Source organism: Anas platyrhynchos, chromosome 12 (assembly GCF_047663525.1).
Source record: "Anas platyrhynchos isolate ZD024472 breed Pekin duck chromosome 12, IASCAAS_PekinDuck_T2T, whole genome shotgun sequence".
NCBI classification, from domain to species: Eukaryota; Metazoa; Chordata; class Aves; order Anseriformes; family Anatidae; genus Anas; species Anas platyrhynchos.
Genome location: NC_092598.1, coordinates 11,199,961 through 11,224,913, shown reverse-complemented (window position 1 = coordinate 11,224,913; position 24,953 = coordinate 11,199,961). Strand labels below are relative to the sequence as shown.

Below are 24,953 nucleotides of genomic sequence, written 5' to 3'. Positions count from 1 at the left end.
ACTAAATCCATAGTGCTTAGACAGCTAGCAAAGTTTTAATGCTAAAACAGACGTGGATTGGACAGGACAGCTGTTTTCTCTGAGATGACAGGTGTTGACTTGCACACACAGATGTAATACAGCATGGAGGGGACAGCGCAGCTTGGGGAGCAGCCACAGCTGGCTGAGGGTATGGGGGTGCAGCACCCTCGTGCCCAGTGGGCCGAAGTGTGGTGTCCTCATGGAAATCACTACTAGCTGCAGTGTTCTGCAGGAGACAAGCGCAGCAGATCCACTGACTGAAGAATTCTCCCAGGTTCATTTGCAGAGGCCGTATTGTAAAGATGCTTGGTGGATTAACCTCTTTTGCTAATTCTCAGACCTGACCCTCACGGGGTCTGCAGAGTCAGGGTACAGCAGGAAAACCCACCTCTGGGCTGGTCCAGTGCCCCAGTCCATCTTCTGCTGGGAATTATGGACAAAGATCAGCATGGCCCCATCCAGGATGAAGGTAGCCAGCTCATGGGCCACAGCAAGAGTCCCTGGGGAACAAGATCAGAGCACTTCTGAGGCCATGAAGCCTGCAGGGACTTTGGCAGAAGGGCAGTGTTGGGATTCCTTGCACCAAGGTGTTGTGTGCTGCCCAAGGCAGGTCCCCGGGAGCAAAAGGACAAAGCAAAAAGTCCTGCTGGGGTGGATCAAACCCAATGAAGGATAAACTGAGGTATTGGTGAGGGCCAGGACCACACTGGTCAGCTGGGGTGCTTGTCCTCCATGGGGAGCTGTGTCCTTCAGGCTGGAAGCTTGCGGGCAGCAAGTGTGCTCACCGGGAGGAAGTCCAGCCAGCAGCTATCCCTGCGACACAGCCATGGTTCTGTCGTTCTTCGTGATGTGGGAGAGGGAGCTTGTGGTCTCCTCCATCTTTGGGTAGTAGAGGACAACCAGCCAGATGAAGATGAAGAGGCCTGCAGGGGAAGGAAGAAGGACACTCAGCATTGGCAGCGGGAGGGGTTCCTCTGGGTGCTTCTCCAACCTCTGCACCGCACAGCACTGGCGGCTGGGACCCATTGGTGGGGTCACTCTGCTCCCTGCTAAAGGGAAGGGCACAATGGTGCCAGACAGTGCCAGTGCCTTGGGACCCCAGTCAACCACTGCCAAGCTTGCTCTTGCCTCCCATGTCTTCCCAGCCCAGCCCTGGGAGCCAGCACGCTCGAGCTTCAAGCTGTCTCTGACCTTGGAGGGAGTTCAGGATGGCAGAGAGGTAGAGCATAAGCACTGAGGAGCTGCCATAGCTGAGGAATGTCAGCGCCCAGGTGACTCCCAGCAGGCAGAAAAGCCCCACAACTGCCAGGGCCACCCTCCAGGCTTTGCAGTGCCCCTGCACCATTCCAGTGCTCCACAGGTGGCAGTTCTTCCAGGCTACCACCCCGAAGATGACTGTGTTGAAGAGGAAGACAAGGCCGAAATAGCCACAGATCGTGATGTAGTGGACAAGGACGTGTTTAGAATTGATCCAGCACCTGAAATGAAACAACTGCAATGTCTCCAGCAGATCTGCTACCCCCACCTCCATGGCAGCACCCACAAGAGCCCCCCATGTCCTCCAGAGGACTTGTTTGGAGATGCCCTCATTGCTAGTGAGATTTTTTCCAAGGCCAGGATGAAGCATGGGGGACAGCAGGGCAGAGGGAGAGGAAGCCCAGGGAAACTCCAGGTGGACCTGGGACATCCTTTGTGTCCTGGAGACCTGTGGGCATGACTAAGGAGGCTTGGCGAGACTGCCCAGCTGCTCCTGCCCACCCTAAGGTTCCATCTGTGGCTGTGCATTCCCAGTACTGGGTGCCTGTGGCCAGAGTGCTGTTGCACGACGGTTACCACAGCTCAGTTTTAAACAAGATTAGGAAAGAGGAAGCGTTGTGCAAAGCTGAACAGGGTGGACACAAAAACCACACAGCTGCACTCCCAGCAGGACAAGGTCACTGTTCCCTGTGCCGAAGGGCCTCCCAACCCCTGTGGGCAGTGGTGTGAGGCCATGCCACGCACAGGTGGACTACAGTCTGGTGGTCCATCATCCAAATGTTGTATGCTCCATAGCTGCCAATGGCTCCTGCCACAGCCACCACCAGAGCAGGGAAGCCTGAAGAACAAAGGAGACCATTGTGGGGTAGGCTGGGGAGGCAAGGGGGTCACTTACAGTGCCTGGGCTGGGGAGAGCAGGGGTGGGAAGGAAGACCCCAGAAGATCATGGGGTCATCAGGAGATGGTGTCTGTAGGAGCTGCCCTGAACTCCCGTGGGCAACGCCACCCACTGTGCTGAGCCTGGATGGGGGCTTACTCTCTCTGTCACCACAGAGCCCTGTCCCCGCTGGCTGTAACCCACTCACCCCCTTGCCCTCTGGGGTGGCCCAGCAACCAGTGCTCACCCCATCCGACGAGGCACAGCTTTGCCAGGTAGTGGTGTATGTAGGTGCCAAGGACCTTGACGAAGAGAAGGTAGAGATGGCAGCCTTCCAGCGCAGTCCAGGTGAAGCAGCAGAGCAGGCAGTAGTGAGTGAGCCCCCCCAGGGCACTGCACAGCCCCGGCAGGGCCCTGCTGGAGACCCCACTGTTGAGCAGGAAAGCCAGGTTGAGCAGCAGCAGGCTGCTGACCAGGTTCATGTGAAGCCCCAGGTTGGTGCGGAGGCTCTCCTCAGACCTGAATTGCTGGTAGTTGCACCTGGCAGGGAGCAGAAAAGGCCGGGGGCACAGCTGAGGGGGGCAGAGGGGACCCACACACCGTGGGGAGGGTCACAGCAGGCACTGCCAGTGTCAGGGGAGAGGAGCATCCCCTGGCCCCGGCCCCAACCTGGGGGTCACCCCTTACCCCAGAGGGTTCATGGAGATACACCAGGCCTGGGACTGCCCGTGTCCCTCCCACCCCCAAACCCAGCCAGGGTCCATGGAGCCACTGGCACACCCTACCTTAAGAAAATATAGAAGGCAATGGTGAAGATGGAGAAAGCCACAGCCACCCCACAGCTGGTACTGGCCACAGCCACCACCGTCTGTGCCGTGAACCTGTTCAGAGCCGGGTTCTGCCAAACATGTGCACCCTGGGTCAGATGGGCCCAAACCAACCTAGAAAACCTAGCTACAGCTGCGAGAACCACAGGGCTGCGTGGGGTCCTGCAGCACAGGAGGAGAACTCCCGGTGAGGTGCTGCAGGACCTCACAAGCCCAGAGCCCTCAGGCGTTTCTCCAGGGAGAGTGGAGGTGGGAGTGGGTCTGAGGAGATGCAACCTCTCTCGAGGTGTGGGCACAGGATGAGGGAAGGGACCCTGAGTTTCAGTGCTCCCAGAGTCAGGCCGTGTCCACCCTTTACATCCCCTACTGATATGCTCCCGCCTTCTAGGGCATGAACCTGGGGCTGAGGTTCTTTTTAAGAAAGGCCTGGGCTTGCCTGGGAGCAGAAATGACTGTCTCTGTGCAGCTAGTGGTGACACTTGAGGGACCAAGTAGGTGAGGGATGGGCTGGCAGCATAGCCAGGGTAAAAGCAGGAGCTGTAGGGAATGGGGTTGTCACCAGGAGGAGGGTGAAGAAGGTGAGATGGTTGCAGGAACAGTCTGTCTGCTTGTCCCCAGGCACTGTGACACATCCTGTGGTGTTCCAGCCCCCTGCCTGCCCTGCAACCAGCACAGGGTGACAGCAGTGAGCACCAGGCAAGCATCCTCCAGCCAAGCCCTCCATCCCATCCCACAGAGACCCTCAAGCACAGGTGGGGGAGCTGCAATGCTTCTTGGTGGGAAGGAGGTGGGAGGACGGAGGCTAACAGCGTGGCACACAGAGTGCCATGGATTGTCTGATAGCGCTGTGGCACCCCTGCCCAGCAGGAGCAGCATGCTAGGACCATGTCCCAGCAACAGAGCATTCCCAGCACAAAGCCCTCAGCATCCCCAGCTGACTCTACACAGCAGTGGGGACCCGACACGGTAGTGGACCCTTCACGCCCTGGCCAGAGGCTTTTGGCAGCTCTGCAGGAGTACCCAGTGCCACCTCCCGCCAACTTTCTCCCACCCCACTGCACCAGAGCCCTGCTCCTGACCCCAGCAAGACCAATACCTTGGTTGGGATCCCAGAAGACACACAGCGGGGTGACATTCTGCAAAGGGGAGAGTGGTGTGAGCCTGTGCCTCAGTGGACAGACAGGGAGAGGGAGGGCACATCCAGCTTACACGGAGCAGCTGCCGGTGGGCGAAAGTGAGACGCACAGGGTCCTGCAGCCCAGAGATGTCCATATCCTCCACCACGATGCCCACCACAGTGTCATCCAAGACCTGCCCCACCTGGTTGTCCTCCTGTTTGGGGCAGTGCTGGCTGAGCTGAGCTGGCAGCACGGTTCCTCACAGCCTCATGGTGCAGCCAGCAGCACGTGCTGGTGGCTGGCACAGGGCTGGGAATGACAGAGAGCTCATACCTTGAACATGCCGAGCTGCTGGATGTCGAGGACTGTCACCACCACGCGTGCTGCCTGGCTGCTCAGGGACTGGAATATCTCCCGAGGGAGACGGATTTTGCCTGCTGTCCCCTCCTCCACCGAGCTGATTGTCATGGGGCCCTGCAGCAAGGAGCAGTGGTCTGGGGGACCACTTGGCCACATCACTGCTCTCAGGACCCACCAGCCTTGCTCCAGGCACAAATTCAGCCCTGCTTAGGTGGGTTTTATTGAGCAAAACTGCCAGGAGCCCGAGGGCAGACCCTTCTCACCAATGCTCAACAGCCAAGGGGCAGACCCAAGGGCAGACCCCAGGGGGAGTCCCAGCCTGCTGTCACCCTGTGGGACGTGGTCCCCTGGCATGTTTAAGCCATGCGAGCACCTTGGGACAGGCAGGAGGAACGCAATCTGACATTTTCCTCTGGGCCAGCTCCCTGGGGAGTGATGGCCAAAGAGGCAGGGCTCTTCCACAGTGCACCCAGCTAGCCCAGGGCCTGCTCAGCACGGGATGCTGGAGCTGCTGCAGGTCCAGGAAGCAACTGCAAGCATGGGGTGGAAGAAACGCGCCAAGGCCCAGCCCGCAGCGTGGGACCCCAGATGGCAGCGGTCACCCCTCACCTGATCTGGGGAGAAGGAGAAGAGGAGGTCGTGGGCCAGGTCTCTGCTGACGTTCAGGTGCAGTGCCCGCAGCCCGTCCGTGCCGTTCAATGTTGGCCCTGCCCTCTGCACCAACCTGGGGGGCAGGCAGGGCCGTGAGGCACCAGGGCACAGCAGGGCACTGCCCCGAGCAGCTCCGGGGCCCTGCGGTGCCACTACCTGAGCCACTACCTGAGCCAGCGTGCCTTCAGGCAGCGGCAGGCAGGGTGTGTGGAGCGGTGCAGCTCCGTGCAGCGGCTGGGCAGGTTCAGGGGCAGGCCGGGGGCCTCGTTCCTCTCCTCTGGCTCCACCGTGATGTCGCAGCATTCTTCGAACCCGTCCCCCCGCTGCAGTGCTGCAGGAGGGGGTGGTGAGGCCCCAGCAGCAGTGGCATGGGGGCCATCAGGGCTAGGTGGGCTGGGGTCTCACCGGCACAGCTGTCCTGGCCTCGCGCGGCGTCTGGGGAGCAAAACCCAGTGTCAGCCCCCCACCCTGCATGGAGATGGGTGCCAGTCTGAAACGAGCACACTCGGAGGCTCCCTGGCTGCCCTCTCTTGTGCTATTAAAGGCGTGCCAGGCTTCAAAACGTGACGACGAATGTGGGAGCTGGTAGCTGCAAAGGCAACGCATCTGCCTTGATGTGCCAGTACAGCCACCCCACCTGGGAGCCTCACAGGAGGGATCCCAGGCTGCGGGCACCATTCTAGATACCAGGACCCATCCAGATCAGCACAGCACCCCACCCAGAAGCCCTGTCTGTGGCACAGGGCTCAGCCCTGTTGCTATAAGGCAGAGAGGAGGCTGTAGGGGAAAACCCCTCACCCTCTTCTTTCTCACATTTTTTTCTCCCAGCTCTTCACATTCCAGGACTAACTCTGTCTTGGACTGTCCACACTTCATTCATTGCGTCTGGAGTGAAACACCACTGTGGTCTCTGGGTCACAGCTTTCCCCCAGGACACATATAGAGGTGACCTTCTCCCTCCCCTCCCCCTCGCCCACTACTCACCAGAAAGCAGCAGGAGCAGTAGGACTGTGTCCAGGTGCATGTGCTTCATGCTGCTTTGCAGGTATCCCAGCCACCCTAGGGCTGCTCTGCTCCTGTCCCAAGGCACTGCCCTTCCGCAGGCTCCCCCAGGGCTCGCAGCTTCTCCTGAGGCAACAGCCACGTACTCATTTCCTTTCTGCAATCCCCTTGCCCCTTTCTGTGGGTTGGCCAGTAACTTCCCACCTCAAGCTCATTGAAATAGTGCTGACGGTTACAGCTGCTTCGCCTCCCCAGTGAACTCCAGGCTCTATTTTTCTTTCCCTTCTCAGCCTATCCTGCCCAGCCCCGTTGTGCTGATGACCCCTCAGCCCAGAATGGTGAGTGATGTGTTGGGGCATCCCCGCTGTCAGCCAAGCCTAGGGCTCCCGTGCCACCCATGGGCACGATGCTCACATGCCTAAGCCCAGGTGCACCTGAGCTTGCAGGTAGGAACAAGAGTGACACAAGGGACATAAGCAAAACTCCAGGTCCATATTCACGTGGCCCTCCTACTGCTTAGTCAATGTTCACTGCAGTGCCTTGGTACCGTTGCTCAGGTGGCCATGGTGGTTCCTCTCCCCAGCACTGCTCTATGCAAAGAGGAGCTTGGGCACATCACTGAGCATTGACCTGAGCTGGCAGGGCTGCACAGGGAAGGGAAGCCTGCCCACAGCCCAGCAGAGAAACACCTTCCTTTGTGCTGCATGGTGACAGTCACCAGAGACTGCAAACGCTTCCTGAGCCCTGAGACCCGCTGCTGTCACCCTAAAGCCAACAGCACCAGGCTCCTGGTGCTCTGTTGGGAACAGTTATTGGTCTCTGCTCAGCAGGATGGTGTGGGCTGTGCTGGTGTGCGGGGCCTTGTTGAGCTGCAGAAATTCAGCACGGAGAAAAACTGAGTCCTTCCCTGGGGGTGGGACAGCCCCGTTTGCCAGGGCACGCTGGAGGGATGAGGGGCAGTGGCAGAACCCCAAGGGACAGCTCACCAACAGCAGAGACCCAGGGGCACCATACTCAGAGCGGGAACAACTTTAATGGGCACAAGTCTCATGTGCGAGCACAAATATTAAACTTTTACACCATACAAAAATAGAGAAACGTTCAACAAAATAACAAAAATAGATTATTTCAGCTGCTAGAGGGTGTTGCAGTGGTTGTTATTCTGTCTTACCAGGGAAGGGCCCTCTTGGCGGCCACCAGCAAGGCCTGAAAACGGGGCCTTTCCCTCCTGCTGTCCCTCCTCGGGGAGAGGACAGGCCTTGGGGCACTGCAGGGGACATTGGGAGCGCTGGGGGGCCTGTTCTTGCTCCTGCTTCCATCCCTTGCCACAGCCCTGCACATCTCTCTGTCGTGCCTCTGGAGCCAGCCTGTCCCTGTGGGAGCAGGTAGGGGATACCCGGTCAGGGACGGGGACACCCGGCTACTTCAGGGGACGTGGTGATGGGGAACGCGGAGCTGGTGGAGGCGAGGGGCTGGGGGTCTCTGCTGCAGATCCCTGTGCTCCCGGTGGCCCCATGGGGCAGGCGAGTAGCAAAGCGGCCGGCGCTGGTGCTTGCCATGGCCACCCTCCATGCGGGGAGCCCCGGCCAGGCAGCCCCGCGGCATGGCCAGCACGAGGCTCAGCCAGGGTGGCTGTGGCTGCTGTTAGGCTGCAGTTTCATGCTGTCAGAGCTGCTCTGCAAGTTGGAGGACTTTTTCGCCTGCAGCACCATGCTCCAGTACCAGAGAAAGATGAGAAAACCTGGGTGAGAAGGGAGAAAGAGTGGGTCAATCCCCTCAGAGGACCACCAGTATGCCAGTGAGCTAGCCTGTCTCCCAGGGCTGTATCTTCTCATAGCCCATCACCACCACACCCACAAAGTCCCAGGGCAGCTCATGCCCTTTTGGAGGAGCCCAGTGCCCCAGGATCACCTTGGAGTGAGTTGATGATGGTGAAGATGTAGAGGGAGACGAGGCGGAAGCTGCCGGAGGTGAAGGAGAAGAACACCAGTGCCCAGGGAATGCCCAGCAGGATGCTTAGACCACAGAGGGCTAGGACGTGCTTGAGCTTGTGGCCTTTCTTGTTCTGCCGGAGGATCTCCCGGACCATGGCCCCCAGCATGACGGAGTTGAAGAGGAATACCAGGCTGAATAAACCCAGGTTTATCACGTTATGGATCAGGGGGCTCGTGATCCAGCACCTAGAGGGAGGAGAAAAAGCAAAGGGTTACGCCGTGTCATCCCACAGGGGTATGAGACAAAGGGTTTGAGGGTGGAGAGGGGGGGCACGAAGGTTCTGGGCTAACTCAGCACCCATCGTAGTTAAACCCAGACGGGGGATCCCCTGCCCCACCTTATGCAAAGCCCCGGGAAAGCCACAGCCTTGTGGGCTAAGGAGGTGGAGGTTGAACCAGATGACTTTAAGACCAGGGACCAAGCAATCAATTTCCCATGACTTACATGGTTGCACTGGTGGACTTTCCACCAATGGATTCATACACGGGAATGGAGAATGGGCCATAGTTCGTCCAGTTAGTCAGGAAGATCAGCATCACGCAACAGAAGGGGAGTCCTGGGTGTTAAGAACAGAGCAAAGTGGCCACCCTCATCTCTGACCCACAGACCTTCTGGAAGGACTCGTTGCTTCTTTTTCCTCGTAAGGTGGACAATGTCCTCTCTCCTTGGGGTGAACCAAGGAGGGAGGCTACAACAAGGGTTCCTGGTATAAGCCCTGGCCAAGGAACGGGCTTGTGCTGCACAGAGCCCAGCTGGGGGTCTCACAGGGTGATGGGATTTTAGGCCACAAATGATCATGAGATCTTCTTACCACAACCTCCTATCCAAAGGAGGACAGAGATGTATGGGTGTCTCCTTCATCAGGCCCATCTTTATGGGCTGCCCTGGCGTACTGGGTCTGGCTGGAATGTTAACTTTCCCTGCAGCAGCCCACACAGTGCTGTGCTCTGCACTTGTAGCTAGAACAGCAGTGGTATCACCCCAGTGCTGTATCTGCTGCTGAGCAGTGCTGGCACAGCATCAGGACTCTCTCTAACCCTCCTAGGGGGTGGGCAAAAAAGTGAGAAAGGAACATCACCAGGGCAGCTGACCTAAACCAACCAAAGGGATATTCAATACCAGATGGTGTCACACTCAGCAATAAAAGGTAGAAAAAGGAAGAGGGGGGGCTCTCGCTGTGAAAACGTCTGTCCTCCCAAACACTGGCTACGTGCATTGAGGCCCTGCTTCAAGGACGTGGTCAAGCATCACTCATTTGTGGAAAGTAGAGAGTAATTTCTTTCCTCTGCGCTTCCACGCAGCCTTTACTTTTTTTTTTTCTTTTCCCCTCCCTTTTCCCCTTTCCCTTTTTCCCTTTAGTTGAATTGTTTAATTAATATTAATCTTTCACTAATAATTATTTTTTCCCTTTAATTAAATTATCCTTATCTCAACCCACGAGTTGCTCTTTCCCGTACTTCTTCTCCTCCTCTTATAAGGACGGGGAGTGAGAGAGCGGTTGTGGTGGAGTTCAGCTGCCTAGCACAGTAAAACCACCACACTGGGGTGTCTCTTTTAGAAAGAACATCCCACCGCTATTTAAGGACCCCAAGCAGTGGCTGTCACATGCCTCCCTCGCTGGGTGACCTGTCTTTGCTCTAGCCCCTGCTTCTGCTCTCAGTCACTGCGTCTCCTGCCTCAGTGAAGAGACAGATCCCTCTGCTCTCAGACACCACAGCTGTGCCTCCATCCCCATCCAGGCACCATATATGCTGGGAAAGACTTCCAGGGGCAGAAACTGACCCTACCATGCCCCACTGTCCTGCCCCTGGGGAGTCTCTGGCTCCCCCATGCTTACCCCAGCCCACTAGGCAGAGCTTGAGGAGGAGGTGGTCATGGTAGGCATTGAAGACTTCGATCACAAGCCGGTAGAGGTTGTAGCCCTCGATGCCCATCCAGGTGAGGCAGCTCAGGAGGGAGAAGTGCAGGAACAGCCCCCCAGCAATGCAGGCCGCATTGCTGCTGCTGGCAGCCAAGTGCGCTGAGATGAGGAAGGTGAAGTCCAGGAGGAAGATGGCACCCAGCAGGTTCATGTGGATGTGCATGCTCATGATCTGGTCTCGCTGCTTGCTTCTGGAGAAGTGAGGGGAAGAGATGTCAGCACCCTGCCTGGCCAGCATCACTGGTGCCCCACTACACCCCACAGTGTCACTGGGGCAACACGCATGGGACTGACACAGGCAAATTCAGGTCTCTGCAGCTGGCCCTGCACTTCAGATTTAGTCTACGGAGGGTTGGGAGTGACATATTTTCCGTTCCCAATCGTCCACGTAGGGTCAGTGATATTACTCGAGAAAAGCCACTCTTGCTCTCCCTGACAAGATCTTTGTCGTTTTCTGCTTGCCAGCTCCATGATAACAACCAAACTGATTTTCCAAAATCAACAGGTGTTTGAGAGTGCCTTTCAGGAGACCTGGCAAAGAGGATAGTTTCTGGAGGTGTACATTCTGCTTTCTTCCAGCCTGGCTCCTTCATTATGCTTCCAGCTGGACCACCAACTGCTTTTGGAGAGCTTGGGCCCTTCCCAGTGCAGGAAAGATGCAGAGGGAGCATGGGGTGTCCTGTCAGCCCACTGGCTCACCTGGGCACCCAGACCATACCTGAAGTAGAGGAAGAAGATGGTGCAAATGGATGCCAAAGCTGAGATAAGGCAGCCGATGTACGTGATGATGCTCAGATACTCTCTGTGTACGTAGGTAATCTCTGGAGAGGATACCTGGGGAGAAGAAGGAATGAGACAGTGAAGGAGCAGTGCCAGGGGGAATAATGGAGAGAGCTGCGGGAAGGCACTACCCACCATTAGCACAGCAAAGTAGGTGAGGTGGTTGCATCTGCAGTGTGTCTGTCTGTCCCCCTCCACTGTTGTGCAGCCATAGCTATCCCAGTTTCCAGAGCTGGCTGCTAAAGAAAGGGAAAGCATCTGGTGACCGGCAGAAACAGCAGCTTTGGAGCTCAGAGCTTCAGGTTAGGGTGTCCACAGCAGGGGGAAGGACAAATGGGAGGGGGTCCCAGATCACCCCATGCAGAGCACACACTGGCAGGAATACATACACAGGATTGCTCGCCTCAGGAGCAACAGTACCCTCCCTGGGGAAGGAGAAAGCTCCTAGGTTAGATATGGAGGAAAAAGCCTGAAATTGACCCCAAGGGAAATGTTTATGGAGCTGGAGCAAGGGAGCTGCAGAACAACTTTCACCACCAACAGCAGGTCTTTAGTACTCAGCCAAGGGAACAGAAAGAGCACCTGTGCTTCGCACACAAATGCAGAAGCTCCTGCACCCATACACTCACCGGTGCTGTCCTCCTGCCAGAAGACACACAGCAGGGTCACATTCCTCTGAAATGACAAAACAACAGGTCCTGGTCAGGATGAATTGCAAGTTTGGTAGGGGCAACACTGAACAAAAGGTGAGATGGTCTCAGGAGATGAACTGGCCCATATCATGAGCAGAGGCTCAAGGTAAATACTTCTCTTGGCAGTTTGCAGAACAGATGCCTCCTCCCAGGCCCCACTTTTAGATAAGGAGTTCATCTTTGAGCAGTGGCTATGAATGAGTAAATAAATATTAACTCAAATTATCCCCAGCCCTGGAGATTGTGCTGGAGTTGACACATCTGCAAATCATCATCCACTGCACAGAAGTAGGCAGAGCCGCCACTAGTGCACGTGGTGAAGCCATGACGCCAGAAGATGCAGTAGGTTGCAGCAGGCCTAGGACCTGCTGGATCGTGACCACTCTTCAAGCTGGTAGGGCCTGAGCCATCCCTGCCCCTCCGTTCCTGGAGTGATTGGGTGTGATGGGGCTGTTCCCCCACTTACCGGCAGTTGGTTGTGGTAGAAAGTGAGGACCACTGGGTCAGAGAGATTGGCCACCACCGTGTCCACCAGGGAGATGCCAACCACCTTGTCACCCAGGACGTGGCTGCTGTTTTCATCCTGTGGGAGAAGGAGAGGAGGTGGTGGCACTGCAGGAAGGGAGAGCTGCCAGGTGTGAAGCTGGCGAGTCCACGGCAAAGAGGACCTGTGCCGCTTTCCTGTCAAGCCTCTAGCTCCTTTTTGAAGCATCTAACATCTCCAGAGCACCTTCTACAAGTGAGTGCCTTCAGCCTGGTTTGGGCAGCAGGCACTGGAGCTGGCTGAGAAGGGCGAGGGCTGCGGGAGGGGCAGAGGAGCAGACAAAGCCTGGCTGAGCTGCAGGTGATGCTGCAAGGTGCAACATGGACGTGAATGTAAGGTCAGTCCAGGGAACGATGCCTTGTGCTGATTTGTACCCACACCCGCTGCAGCTGGCTCCCTGCTGCTCTATGCCACCAGACAGTGGCACCCCACCGTGCTGCATGGCACAAGCATTACCTGGAACATGGCCTGGCTGTTGACGTCCACCAGGAGCACCCTGTGCTCCACCACCTCTTCCTCCTTTGCTGTCACGAACAAGCTGCTCGGCAGATCCACGGTGAACCCCTGGACCTCTCTGCCCTCCTGCAAGGACAGACCCATTGGGACAGAGCTTGGGAAGATGCTGGGGGGCTGCTACTCTGAGCTCCACTGGGTGTGGTGGGGCTGACAGGGGTGACAACATCTGCCAGCCCTGGGGTTGCACTTCCATCCCTACCAGCACCCCACAGACCCACCTCTCTCGGGGAAGCAAAGGCCAGGTGCTGAGGAGCCTGTGCAGTGCTGACTCTCAGGACAGTGGCACGCAGAGCGGCCTTCCCAAAGGTCTGGTTCTGCCCTTTGAGCTCCACGTGTGCCAGCATCCTCTCCAGGGCCCCGAGTTCGCTGTGGGGAAGAGGATGCAGTGAGCAGGGCAGCAGGTGCCACGCTGGGGACCAGGAAAAAGGTGCCAGAGTGGAACGGGTCCAACCAACACCCTGCCCACCACCACAACCTCCCGGCCTGCAGCCCAGCCCCACACTCACTGCCGAAGCGATCGCTGTGCCGTGGCACCCGAGGCCGGCGCCTGTGCGAGGAGTCTGTCCAGGGCAGCGAGCTGGCCCTCTACGTCCTGCTCCCCGACGGGCATGATCTCCAGAGAGGCTGGTGGCACACAACAGGAGAAACTGTCAGGGGCACAGGCAGAGCCAGCTTCCCCCTGTCCCCAGCTGCTGGCCAGGGCCGGCTCCATGGCACAGCCCTTGCAGGAACCCAAAGCAAGGGGCTTCAACGTGGCCCCACACTTGGGAAGCCACCAGAGACCCTGACCCAGATGGTTTCTCTGGCCGCCTGGAGCTCAGCATTCCCCTGCAAAGCACATGGCTTGCTGGGATTTCAGGGGGCTGTAGCACTTTGGAAAACCTCTGCCTTCATGCTTTGGCAGCGGCTCGCCCAGGGACACCTGTGTGACAGGGGCTGCCATGGGGCTGCTTAAGCAAAACCACTTGTCCTTCCCATCACCCTTAAGCTGTGTCTTGACATTGTCATAGTATGGCACAGCACCAGGACATCCCCAGTGCTCTGCTGATGGCTTGCACAGGCTGGAATGGAATTGACTCATTAAAATTATCTCATTATCTCATTAAAATAACACCAAACTGCCTTTACCAGGGAAAAAGTATTCAGATGCACTGTCAAGGGAGGTGTTCTTCTGGCCCTTGAAGACATAGGACACGTTGAAGATCTTGGTCCTTTCAGTCTTCCACGAGTCCCTCTCCTGGGTGATGCTGCTGCCTGGGTCCCGGCCCAGGAGGAAGCTCTGCTTCCCATATGCAAGCCGGAGGGTCCTGTTGTGCTTGAACCAGTAGATGCAGAAGCGGTACCGGCCCAAAGTGGGCGGCAAGCTGGACTGGTGATAAAAGTTTCTCCCGCTTGGCAGAAATGGGCTTTTTATTATGAGTGCCTGGGCCGTGTTCTCAATGGAGATGTTGGCAGGACTGTGCTTGTAGATGACGGAGCTGTTCTCAGTCTGGTTCCTCTCTCCGCAGAAACGGAAATCCTCCTGGCGGGTGCTTGCACCCACCCCTGCATTGCACAAGCGCAGAGAGACGCCGGCTTAGCCAGAGGGGCAGCCACCCACACGCCAGCACGCAGCGTGCCAGGCTCTGCCCCAGGTGTGCCAAACCCATCCTGGCCAGGCTGTGTGCCACCAGCCACCTCCGAATTGCCCACGGTCACGCTGGGAGGTTTGCCAGGAGCCAGCATGCCCGGGGCTACAGGAGCCCCTCTCTCCTGGGGCTGGCTTCTCCCCAGTGACACCCCCCCGGCCCTGCAGCAGGCTGACAATGACAAAGGAGCACTACAGATGGATGCAGACCTGCTCCTTTCTCCAGAAAGGACCCCTCCATCTCCAGGTCCTCATGCCAGAGACCCTAGTGGAGGCACATCAGCCCACAAGATGTTTCACCTCTGTGGAAGCCATGGCAGCAAACATCCCCCAGTGCCTTCAACCTTTGCATTTTGGGGCTGCCAATTACCTCCAGCAGCCCAGACGTGCTAGCCCAGGGCAAGATGTGACTGGGACCAGCCTACCTTGGAGGGGGGAGAGAAGGAACAGGAGCAGGACTTTCATCACAGGTGGCTCTTGACTTTGGCTTTGCCTCACAGGAGAAAGCAGAGCCTGGAAGGTCACAAAGAAAAGAGGCCATGTAAGTATTTGGGGTGACAAGAACGTTGCCCACAGCCAGCAGGGCACCAGGAGATGGAGAGCTGAGGCTGTGCAGGTGGGACAGTGGCTGGTGCAACAGCCAGCTCCTGAGTGCCTCTGCCACCAGGGAGGAGCTCCGGGTGCCAGACTCGCCACATGAGGTTGGAAGGACAGGACAGAGGCGGGGGGGGCAGACAAATCTCTGGACTCTCGGCCCCAGCACAGGCGCCAAGCTCTACAGCTTGCTGCTTCACATCTTGGTTCCTGCCCTGGCTTCTTAACGCAGGCGATAAAGAACAGAAGGAAATAGTGGTTTCCTAACCTGCCTGGCCTAGATTTGTATCTGGTGATTTCATCTCCTGTATTTTCAGCTGCGGAGCTGGTCATGTTGCAAACCAGAGCCAGCGGTGGTGGGGACGGAGCACGGTGCAGGACACGAGCATGCTCTGTCCCCCTACGGCTGCCACCATCACCTGCATCTGCTTGTGCATCGGCTGCAACACAACCCCACCTCCTGGCAGCAGTCTCATGGTTGCTGTGCAGCACTTTCCCATGCTCAGCTTGACACCTTGGGCTCCCACCTTCACGAGGCACCCGCCGAGGCTGCAGCTGTGGTATTTGCACCCAGCAGCAGTAGCAGGGGCAGGCGCTACCTGCAGCACAGTGACACCAGCCCCACCCAGGGGCCTGGGGTGAGAGCAGCAGGAGGTGGCAGGAACGCCCAGAGCCACCATGAGGGGTGCATCCCTGGGCAGCAGGACCATAAAGAGGCTGAAATTGGCCCATGCCTGGAAAGCTGATGAGCTAATGCAAACGTGCACCATCGAGGGCATCACGCTGAGCCCCTGGGACAGGACAGCGTCAGCACGGGCTGCGTGGGGAGGCTGCCCGCACCAAGCACTTGCTGATGCCCAAAGCCAAGCCAGCACCCAGGTTGCTGCCGCTGCCAGGGCTGTGTCTGGCTCGCACATCGCTCCCAACCATCCTGCTCAAAACCCCCAGCACCGTTTCAGGGTGTCCTGTCCATGGGGACATAAACCTGGCCAGGCGTGCAGACGCCTGTTGCCTGTGTGAACGGAGCCGCAGCTGTTTCACAGCATGTGAGACCGGGGGACCACCCACCGAAGTGGCTGCAGGGCTCCCGCAAGCACTGCTATCAAAGGCTCCCTTTGCTGCACTGTTGAGGTTTTTCTGTCTGACCAATGGTGTGATGTCAGAAATGAGAGGAATGACATTTTGGTCTCATGAGAAAGATAAAAATAAAGCCTCTTCTGTGTCTCACAAGCTCTCAAAGGCATCCAAGGGTTGTCAGTAGTGAAGACCAGGGATAATTGCTGGCTTGAAAACTTGTCACCGGGTTGCCTAGTGGCAAGGGGAAGGTCCCACCTCATTTCTTGCCGAGGCTGGAAGTGGGGCTGCCGACCAGTGCTGGCCAGTCTCACAGTGCCGCTTGCCCAGGGCCAGGTTCTGGGTTGGCCTGGGTGTCAGCAGGAGGTGGCTTGTGCCTGTGCTGAGACATGCTTCCCCACATGGGTTTGCTAATGCGACACCACAGCCGCTTGCTGCTTTCCTGAGCAGCGCAGGAAGTCTCTCCAGCCAGCACGGATCCCGCGCACATCCTGCACCGGTGTGTCAGCACCAACACGCAGAGCGCCTTAGCCTTCCCGCGACAATTTGTCACCCCTGGATGACAGGGGCTTTGGGCTGTAAATCAACCATCTACCATGGGCATAACGGTCTTGTACAAGCACCGTGCTGCTGAGGTCCCCAGCATGGACGTGACTCGCCAGCAGTAACTGGATGTGGATGAGGCCGGCGTCCCCATTCCTTGCTGCGTGCCCAGGAACCACACACATGCAGCCACGGAGTGAGAGCTTGTATTGAAAAAGCACAGCCATGTGATGGCAAAACGCAGGTGGCAACAGCAAAACATGCGCTGTGCCTAAAGGCAATGTGAAGCACCGGTGCTTGAAGCTGGGAGTAACAAAGATGTGAATGCAAACTGTGGCGCCACGGCACCGAGCCAGTGCATGGGGACACAAAGCTGCAAGGCTCCAGCCAGGGGAAGGCTGGCAGAGGGACAAGCTCTGACCCATTCTGCTGTGCTGGCACAGTTTGGATTTGGATTTGGATCCCAAAGAAAGGGATCGTCTCCTTTCAGCCATTACGGAGAGCCCAGATGAGACCAGAAATCCCCATGGAAGCGGGGCAGCTGGTATTTCCCCTCTGAGCTCTGCTTGCCCCAACTCGGTTGATTGCCTCTTCCTGAGCTAAACAATGCCAAGTGAAAATCCCCTGAAACAGTTTTCTCAGCACAAAATCTCCATTCCCACCCACAGCAGGCAATGCTGGTCCCCAAGTGCATCCTGGAGGCGTCGGGGAGCAGCTCAGGTGATGGCACAGCATCACTGTGCCCAGGTACCACTCGGCTCCCTGCTGCCCCGCGCCCCCAGGAACCCTTCTGTGAAAACCAGAGCTGGGAGCTATTGCAGCAGCCGGGCAGGGCAGCCCCTCCACGCCAGCCCAACCTCCCTCCTTCCTCCCTGGAGCAGGAAGGCTTTTCCAGTCACCCCGCCCCAGTCCCCCCCCAGCCGGGTAGCTCAGCTCCAAGGCTGCTCTGAGAACAATAGCACATAGAAAAGCTGCTGCTTTGTCAGAGATGAGATAAGCAGAGGTGGGGGAGATCGGCTCTGGAGCAGGCTCCTTACTGGCACAGGGCAGGATGTGTTTTCTCAGAGGCTCAGCACGAAGTATCAGGGCATTACATTGTGTTCTCTCATCACTGCTAAATTAACGCGCTGGCCTTGCAAAGGGAAGCCTGGGAAGAAGACTTTATCTAAACCCAGAGGCAAGTAGAAAAAATAAAAAGCCCAGTGTTTATTACCACTGAGAAACCTTATTGATCTCTGGGTGACTCGGCACCAGGTATTTGATTACTTGGAGACAGCGAGGGCATGTGGGTTTTGCACATGATATTTTTCCCAAGAAGGGAAGATGCTCTCATGTCTCACACAAACACCAGCAATGGGTAGATACAAGGGCTTTCATCTATTTTGCTTCCAGGCTTACTAGTAAAATACACTACTGATCTGTGTCTTGAGCCTCCAAGATGCTAATAAGGACACGGCTCTCCACCCATAGCCTGCTATTCATGGGAGAGAAGGCAAAGTTTTGGGAAATAGATGGGGGAACTGACGCACAGAGAGAGAGAGGCATGTGAGTGGCCCCAGGCACCCAGGACAGACTCCCCCAGACAGGATCCAGAACAATCCCATGCAGGGAGCAGGGGCCATTATGGAGGGGATGCTCAGGACAGCCCCAGCCTCAGTCACTCTGGTGACGAGGGTCATCTTCACCATGTGTCCTTGGCCTTGGCCAGCATCCCGTGGGCACAGGGGCCAGCCCACACATTAGTCACAGCATCAGCATGCAAGCAGCACCAGCAGGCACGGGGCAGTTTTGGAGAAGGGACACGATCTGATAAAGATTGCCAGGGGCCCAGCAGAGCTCCCTGACAGACCTGATGTCCTTCACGGGCCGATTGCCACCTCCCCTCCTGAGGAAGCGGTGGGAGAGCTGGCGGGAGGCAGAGACAGCCCCGAACTCCGATGCTCAAAACCATTGAATTGAAAACCATTGAACCATTTCCTAAAAGACACTGCAACCAGAAATACCTCAGCTAACAAACCCAACGCTTCCTCTGCAGTGGTGGGGAACACACAGCATCTTGTTTGGTGTCATGCAAAGCCAGTGGCTTCAGCAAGGGCTATACACAGCCTCCAAAGGAACAGGTACGCCTGCAGCAGTGTTGAGGTTGCCACAGCCTTGGAGGAGCAGCCTTCATCCTCAAAACACATCGCAACTGATGTGAAGTCTGGGGATTTCGGTTTCCCACCTGTAAGGAGCGGGGCTGGCCTTGGTGTGCCCACTCACACATCCTCACGGTGCACTCAGCCTCAGGCATGGGCTGCAGCTGGTAACACCGAGCTGATGGGCAACACGGGCTGCCCCTCACCCTGGGCTGAGCGGGTCTGATCGTCCCCAGCATGGGGACAACCAAGCCATTTCATGTTTGGCTCGGGATACTTTGAGGATGGCAGCAATTCCAGTGCCTGCCAAGGGTGAAGCGACTCCTGTGGGACTTTCACCGGCGGGGGCTGGCATCACAGGAGCTAGGTACAAGGGCCTGGGTCACAGATCTCCTGGTCACTGCCAAAGCCCAGCTGTCGGTGAGCTGAGGGGAAAGAAGTTTACGGCTCAGTGCCCTTCCGAAAAACAAGTGCTGGCAGGCTGCTGCCCAGCTGGTGCCACATGGAGCCGGCACTCACAGCCCTCCTCCGGCTGCAGCCAGAGCCCCCAGCATGTGGGAGCTGCTGTCTGCAGCACCACACCCCTCTGACACCCATGGGTGCCACCAAAATACGCAGGAAGGCCAGCCCCAGTGTGCCCCATCCCGGCAGCACACAGTTGTTTGCAAACCTGTTGCTCTCCGAATAGCAGCCCCCAGGCTGCAGGATTAAGAGCTGGACTGGAACCAACTATGCAGCATTTTTAGGCCTTGGCTCAATTCACGTGGGAGCAGCAAACCTTGCAGGGGCAGAGCAAAACCCACTGTGGCTGTGGTGCTGAGGAGGACCTCACTCACAGCATTGCCCAAAGCCTCTCTCCTGCTGTCCAGATCTCTGAAACCACCCCTGGCTCCCTGCTGGCAGCAGAGCTCCTACATGTAAGTGGGTACCACAGCTCCCAGGCCATGAAATGAGCCTTGGCTGGCTCCCCCACTCACAGCAGTCTGGGCTTGCTGCTAGTAGCCTATTCCAGGAGATCTGACTTCAATTCTCCAACTGGTCTTGCTGGGTCTTGCCGCTCTCTTTGCCCCTTTCCTCAGGGACCCCTCAGGCAGCTCAGGGGTGGGGAGCACCGATGGCAGCCCCAGCAATTTGCCGGGACGGGCAAGCCGCAGTGCTGCAGCAGGAATCCCCCGGCAGGCAGTGGAAGGAGAGCTCCCTGTCGAGACAAGCCAACCATCCCACGGGATGCCGCGCTCTCCGCCAGAAGGAGAAGCGGGGTGTGCCGCTGGTGCCCTGGGTTGGGAGGCGGTGGCCGCACACACAGCACACAGCAAGGCTCAGCAGAGCAGCGGGGGCTTCACAGGGCTCAGCTGTGCTGAGGGCAGCAGCCGAGAACAGCTGCCCCGCAAAGTGCACGGGGATTTGCGGCTCCGGGGCTGAATTCCTTTCAGCCTGGCTGCTGGGCAGCGCCAAGGCCGAGCCCGATTTAGCAGGGAAGGGAAGCGCCCGTAGGGATGGAGGCTTCCAGGCAGGTCGCGCCTTGGCTGTGGACAGCGGGGCGCTAGGGGAGAGCCGTCTGTGCGGGGACAGAGGCGTCGCAGCCCGTGCAGGGACACACAGCACACGTCGCAGCCGTGCTCCCCGCCTCGTCCCACAGCCCACCCGGCACCCCGGCCCCCAGGAGACCCCCACGGGAGCTGGGGGGCCAAGCGCCCGCAGCACCGCCCGGCCCCCAGCCGCGGTCCGACCCCGAGCGCCCCGGCCCCGCCGCTCCTGCCCCCGGCCCCGCACGCCCCCCAAGCCGCTCCGGGACCCCCGCCCGGCTTAACAGACCCCGGTACCTGGGCCCGGCCCGGGCTGGGCGCGCTGTCCCGGCACGGCACGGCTCCTATCGGCTCGGTACGATGCGGCTCGGCTCGGCACGGCACTGCTCCTATCGGAACCGCACGGCTCGGCACGGCTCGGCTCTGCTCAGCCCACCCCCGCCCCGCCGTGACTCAGCGGGCGGGACCGGGAGGAGCCGAGCAGCACCGGGTGCCGCCGAGACCCTCAGGGACCCCCGGGGGGGTCGCGGCGCCCCCAGCCTCCGGGAGCGGCACCCGGTCGCTGCAGCCGGGCTCGGTGGGGGGGGGTCCGAGTGGTCTCGCTCCTGAGGGAGCTCGGCTGGGGCGGCCGGGGGCCGGGCTGCCTCCTTCCCAGCACCTTGCGGCTCCAGGCACGGCGCAGGGGCTGGCGGGTGTCCAGAGGAGGAAAGGAGTTGTTTGGCTGGCAGGCTGCACGCTTGGCTGCAAAAGGGATTAAAAAAAAACAATAATAGTTGATGGGAGAGCAGCCGGGACGGAGCGTCCCCGCGAACTCTGCCCCGCTCCGTGCGGGAAATGGGGGGGGACACGGAGCAGGACAAGCAGCAGAGCGAGGAGCGTGGCTCCTGCCCAGTGCCCAAATGAAGGGTCCTGAGCGTGGGGCTTGGTCCCCGCAGCTCCACACATGCACCTGGCTGCACACAGACCCCGGTATCTGAAGGAGGAGGGCTGGGGTGTGGGGTCAGGGGGTGTCCCTGCCTTCTGAGCCCAGAGGTGGGGACCCTGTCCCTCACCCTGGGGCAGCTGCAGGGTTTGAGTCTGGGGGCATCCGTGAGGAGTGGTGCTGATCACTGCAGAGCCCACAAAGCTGCTGCAAAAAGGGGCACAGCTCGGCCAGGTTCCAGCCATAGCCGCCCTTTGTGTGTACTGAAAAGCAGTCGTGCGGGAGAAAGTCAGGCTCCAAGGAGATGGAGGGGAGGAGAGTGCGCTGGGAGGTGGCCAGGAAGTGCCTTGGGTAAATACTGGCTCTCACAGATATTTCCAGTTGTTTGAATGGAACTTTTCTTTTTGCTGGGGGAAGGGTAGACGCACTGGCAGCAAAGGTGCTGGGTGGCACAGAAGCAAAAGTCGGCCTCTGTGCCAAAGGAGCAACACGCGGCTGTGCTGGGAGACAGGGGTGGTGCCTCTGCCCTCCCTCCTGCCCTGTGCTGGAGGACTCCAGCACGGTGACTTGCACCTCCATTGGCATCACCCACAAGCTGCTTCTGACTTTGTTCCAATTCCAGCTCCTGCAGGAAGCCAGGCTGCCTGCCGGGGCCATTCACATGGCCTCACGTGGCCACGCCACAGCTAACACGGCTCCCTTTGAAGGGCAGCGGTCCCACGCTATGGAGACTGGGGCTGAGCCCAATTTCAGATCAAGCATCGGCACGCAGTCCGTAGCAGCCAGAGCTGTGGGAGCATCACCACAAGCTGAGCCTGCTCCCTCAGGTCACCCTGACCATTTCACCTGACCCCATCAGGGACCACCATAAATCTGCCTCCTGGGAGAAAAGACACAAAAATGACCAGCAAGCAGAGTATCGCTGCCTCCTTCCCGGCCCTTGCTGGACCTGCTCTTCACTCCTTCCTCCAGCTAGTCGGGGATGAGGCTCTCCTGTGGGTCAGGTGCTGCCCCCTTGTCCCATGGTCACGCCTCTGGTGTGACTCTGATGAGGAAAGGACATTTTAGGCCATTTTCTTGTAACTGTTTATGTAACAAAGGGACTTTTGTCTGCATTTGACGTTATCAGGAGGTGAACAGAGTTATTTTTAGGTTGATGCCTGCACTTGTTGATGTTATTGGATTATCTTGAAGTCAACAGGCCTTGCTGCTGTTTCAAAGACCCTTGCAGAGCAAGGGGGGAGGAAATCCTTGTGTTGTCCCTTACAAGGGAAACTTGCCCTTGGGCTCAGGCCAGCAGCAGTCTCTTGGCCTGATAAGGATTTATTGCTCAAGCTGGGAAGTTCCTAAAAGCCATAAAAGTTCCTAAAAGCTGTGCGAGCACCCACCCTGGAGCCTGTCCATGTGAGTGTGAATTTGTTGGTAACCCTAGGTGGTTATCTAGGGTTGTTTCAGTCCCTCGGGGGTATCCCCATGTCTCATCTGGGCTGGGCTGCAGGCAGCCCTTGCATGGCCTGAAGCCTTGCAGGGAAGAAGACCTGTCCCCAAATGGTGTGAACGCTTTGGGTGGGTGAGGAGCAGGGCAGAGGCACAGCTGTGGGAGCCGGGGTTCAGCCAGGCAAGGATGTGTCTTGATGAGCTCACCACCAGGCTGCTGCTGGCAGGCAAGGATATCTCAGTCATCTGAAGCCTGAGGCATGGGCAACAGAGGCAGGAGACCCGCTGGGCTGTGCCAGTCCTGCTGGAAAGCAGCCACGGCCCCAGCCCAGAGCACGGATCACCTCCCCCAGCCCCCCTCCGAGATCCTTTACCCTGCGTTATTGCTTCCACCTGACGTGGAAGCTTGGGAGCCACCTCCCTTATCTGGAGCCTGTGCCAGGGTGGCGTGTTCCCCTCAGGTGGCACAGGGACAGGAGCTGCTGCTGTGGTTGCTGTGGCTGGCTCAGCTCGGGCTGGCATTGCTGCTCCCATGGTGTCCCCTGTGGCTGGGGTCTGTGGCTAGGGGAGGGCAGGGGAGGGCTGACTGATAGCTCTGACGTCCCTGGGTGCAGTGATCCCTGACGCCTCTCATCCCCCCCCTGGGCCCACGCTGGTTCTCCAGGGCTTGGGGCTGGCTCCTGCCTCCCTGGCTGCCTGTTGCAGGTAGGGGTGCTCGTCCCTGGAGAGGTGCTGCTGGGGTGTGAACCGTGAGCTGGGCTCAGCTCAGCTCCAGTCGGTGCAGGGGGAGGGTGAGGGTGATGCAGCCACATCACAGAGCAGTGCTGGTAGGAGGGGATGTCTGGAGGTCCCCGATCCTGCTGAGCAAGACAGTGAGCAATGCCAGGGCAGGGCAGCCGTGCCTGTGGTGGGCTGAGTCTGGGAAAGCTCCAGGGATAGAAATCCCAGTGAACCATCCCAGGGTGCACAACTTTCTTAGCAAAGACTTTCCTCTTGTGCCCAATCTGAGCCTCCCCAGTCAAAACCATGGCAATGCCCCTCGTTACAGAACCTAGCACGGTCCAGAATAGCTGGATGCCAGCACCTCGGCCTCCCCCATTTCACAGCTGTGGGCTGCTCTCGCCCTGCCCTGCCTCCGGTCTGCTCGCCTCACCTGGCCCCGCTCCCAGCCAGTCTCACAAAAACATGTACTGCCCTGAGGGCTGCACGCTGCCTGGGCTTGAGCTGCGTCGGGAGAGCACATTTGCATGGGAAAGCAGGAGGCAGAGGTGGAGAGGGAGCTGGCAGCTCCTCTGGAAAGAGGTGAGGTTTACCTTGAGCAGCCTCAGTCCCCAGCTGCTCCTGGCTTGTCCCCCTTGTGTCCAGATCCAAAACTGCCCTGCCCATAGGTGCAGATGAATACCCATTGCAAGCCCAATGAGGGGCACTTATGGCTCTGACCCTGCATCTTTCAGCCTTGATCATAAAGTCGGCCTTTTACAGCCTCTTGGGACCCCAAAGGTCTCCGAATCAGGAGGCCAGATCTCCCCTCATCAGGGTTTCTCCATCTGGCAGCAATGACAACAGCAATCTGCTGGGTGCCAGGACTGTAAAACCCAACTGTAGAGAGCAATAAAATCATCTTGTTTGGGCTTGGCACTACAAACAAGCCGGCAGGAATGTCTGTGAAGTCAGAGTGAAACCGGTCCTGGAGATAGTACAAGGCTTAAGATGCTCCGATAGGACATGGGAAACCGGTGTTGGTCGGCTCTTCAGCAGGCACCAGCAGTGAAGTCCCAAATCTAGATCCCAAAAGGGTCTTCCTTGGTTGGTTGTTCCCCACAGACTTTGAGGATTTTTTCCATTGGGCAGGCACCTCAGCCTGAGGCTGGTGGTGAGGCGTGGCAGTGGCAGGCAGAGGGGTGATACCAGCTGCCGTTGCTGAGGCAGAAATATCAGCCCTGACTGCCTGGCACGGGTCTTTGGCTGCCCCTCTGCAGGGCTCAAGTGTGGGTCTGAGCCTCCTGCCCTGCAGGAACCCTGGCTACACCCTGGGCTGCAATCCCATGCAGTCCCAGGCTCCATCCTTATCCCAGCTGCTGCCCAGGTCAGAAATCCCATCCCACTCAAGGAATCAAATGCTGACAAAATACACAGAATCTTGCCTGATAAGGCTAAAGGTAAACAGGATCGGTTCTCCTTGAGAAGGTGAGACAGGCTGCTCCCCCTCCTGCCCATGTTTCTGGGGCATCAGAGAGGCCACACCAGCTGTGCACTCGGAGCAGGGAGCAGAGGAGCCCTGGGGGCTCAGCCCTCCCTGTGCCTCCAGCAAAAGCCCTGTGCCTTCAGCCCTAAAAGTCATGTTCTTTCAGTCCCCATCGCCATGCCGGCACATGTGTGGGGTCCTTGGGGTGCCCTTCATCCCTGCTCCTGGCCTGGCAGTGTGGGAAAACACCTTCACATTCCGCCTGGCTCCCTCGGGAGTGCCGTGCCCCGCTGGGACCCCGCTGCCCTGGTGCTCCTGGGGTAGCCTGCAGAGGGAGGCAGTGATG

The 24,953-nt window shown here is 58.2% G+C and overlaps 2 protein-coding genes across 4 annotated transcripts; both read right to left on the bottom strand.

The window, feature by feature from the left end:
- Positions 1 to 19: 19 nt before the first annotated feature.
- ADGRG3 (adhesion G protein-coupled receptor G3) lies at positions 20 to 6,991 on the bottom strand. 2 transcript variants are annotated; one of them, XM_038185410.2, is made up of 14 exons: positions 6,096 to 6,991; positions 5,517 to 5,546; positions 5,280 to 5,442; positions 5,070 to 5,184; positions 4,434 to 4,574; positions 4,192 to 4,314; positions 4,079 to 4,118; positions 3,542 to 3,642; positions 2,941 to 3,053; positions 2,403 to 2,695; positions 2,023 to 2,116; positions 1,213 to 1,499; positions 807 to 944; positions 20 to 521 (listed from the first exon to the last, which is right to left on the bottom strand). In XM_038185410.2, the coding sequence occupies exons 1-13, from the start codon at positions 6,142 to 6,144 to the stop codon at positions 829 to 831; spliced, it is 1,665 nt and encodes a 554-aa protein (XP_038041338.1). In that variant the 5' UTR covers positions 6,145 to 6,991; the 3' UTR covers positions 20 to 521; positions 807 to 828. The 2 variants fall into 2 exon arrangements, with proteins under 2 accessions (XP_038041338.1, XP_012955462.3); XM_013100008.5 differs by having other exon boundaries at positions 20 to 944.
- Positions 6,992 to 7,127: 136 nt separating this feature from the next.
- Positions 7,128 to 20,763, bottom strand: ADGRG1 (adhesion G protein-coupled receptor G1). 2 transcript variants are annotated; one of them, XM_027466018.3, is made up of 14 exons: positions 20,361 to 20,763; positions 14,614 to 14,701; positions 13,690 to 14,106; positions 13,068 to 13,185; positions 12,780 to 12,927; positions 12,502 to 12,627; positions 11,968 to 12,084; positions 11,439 to 11,484; positions 10,945 to 11,048; positions 10,748 to 10,863; positions 9,946 to 10,220; positions 8,553 to 8,664; positions 8,025 to 8,293; positions 7,128 to 7,854 (listed from the first exon to the last, which is right to left on the bottom strand). In XM_027466018.3, the coding sequence occupies exons 2-14, from the start codon at positions 14,651 to 14,653 to the stop codon at positions 7,733 to 7,735; spliced, it is 2,010 nt and encodes a 669-aa protein (XP_027321819.1). In that variant the 5' UTR covers positions 14,654 to 14,701; positions 20,361 to 20,763; the 3' UTR covers positions 7,128 to 7,732. The 2 variants fall into 2 exon arrangements, with proteins under 2 accessions (XP_027321819.1, XP_027321820.1); XM_027466019.3 differs by having other exon boundaries at positions 10,945 to 11,045.
- Positions 20,764 to 24,953: the final 4,190 nt, after the last annotated feature.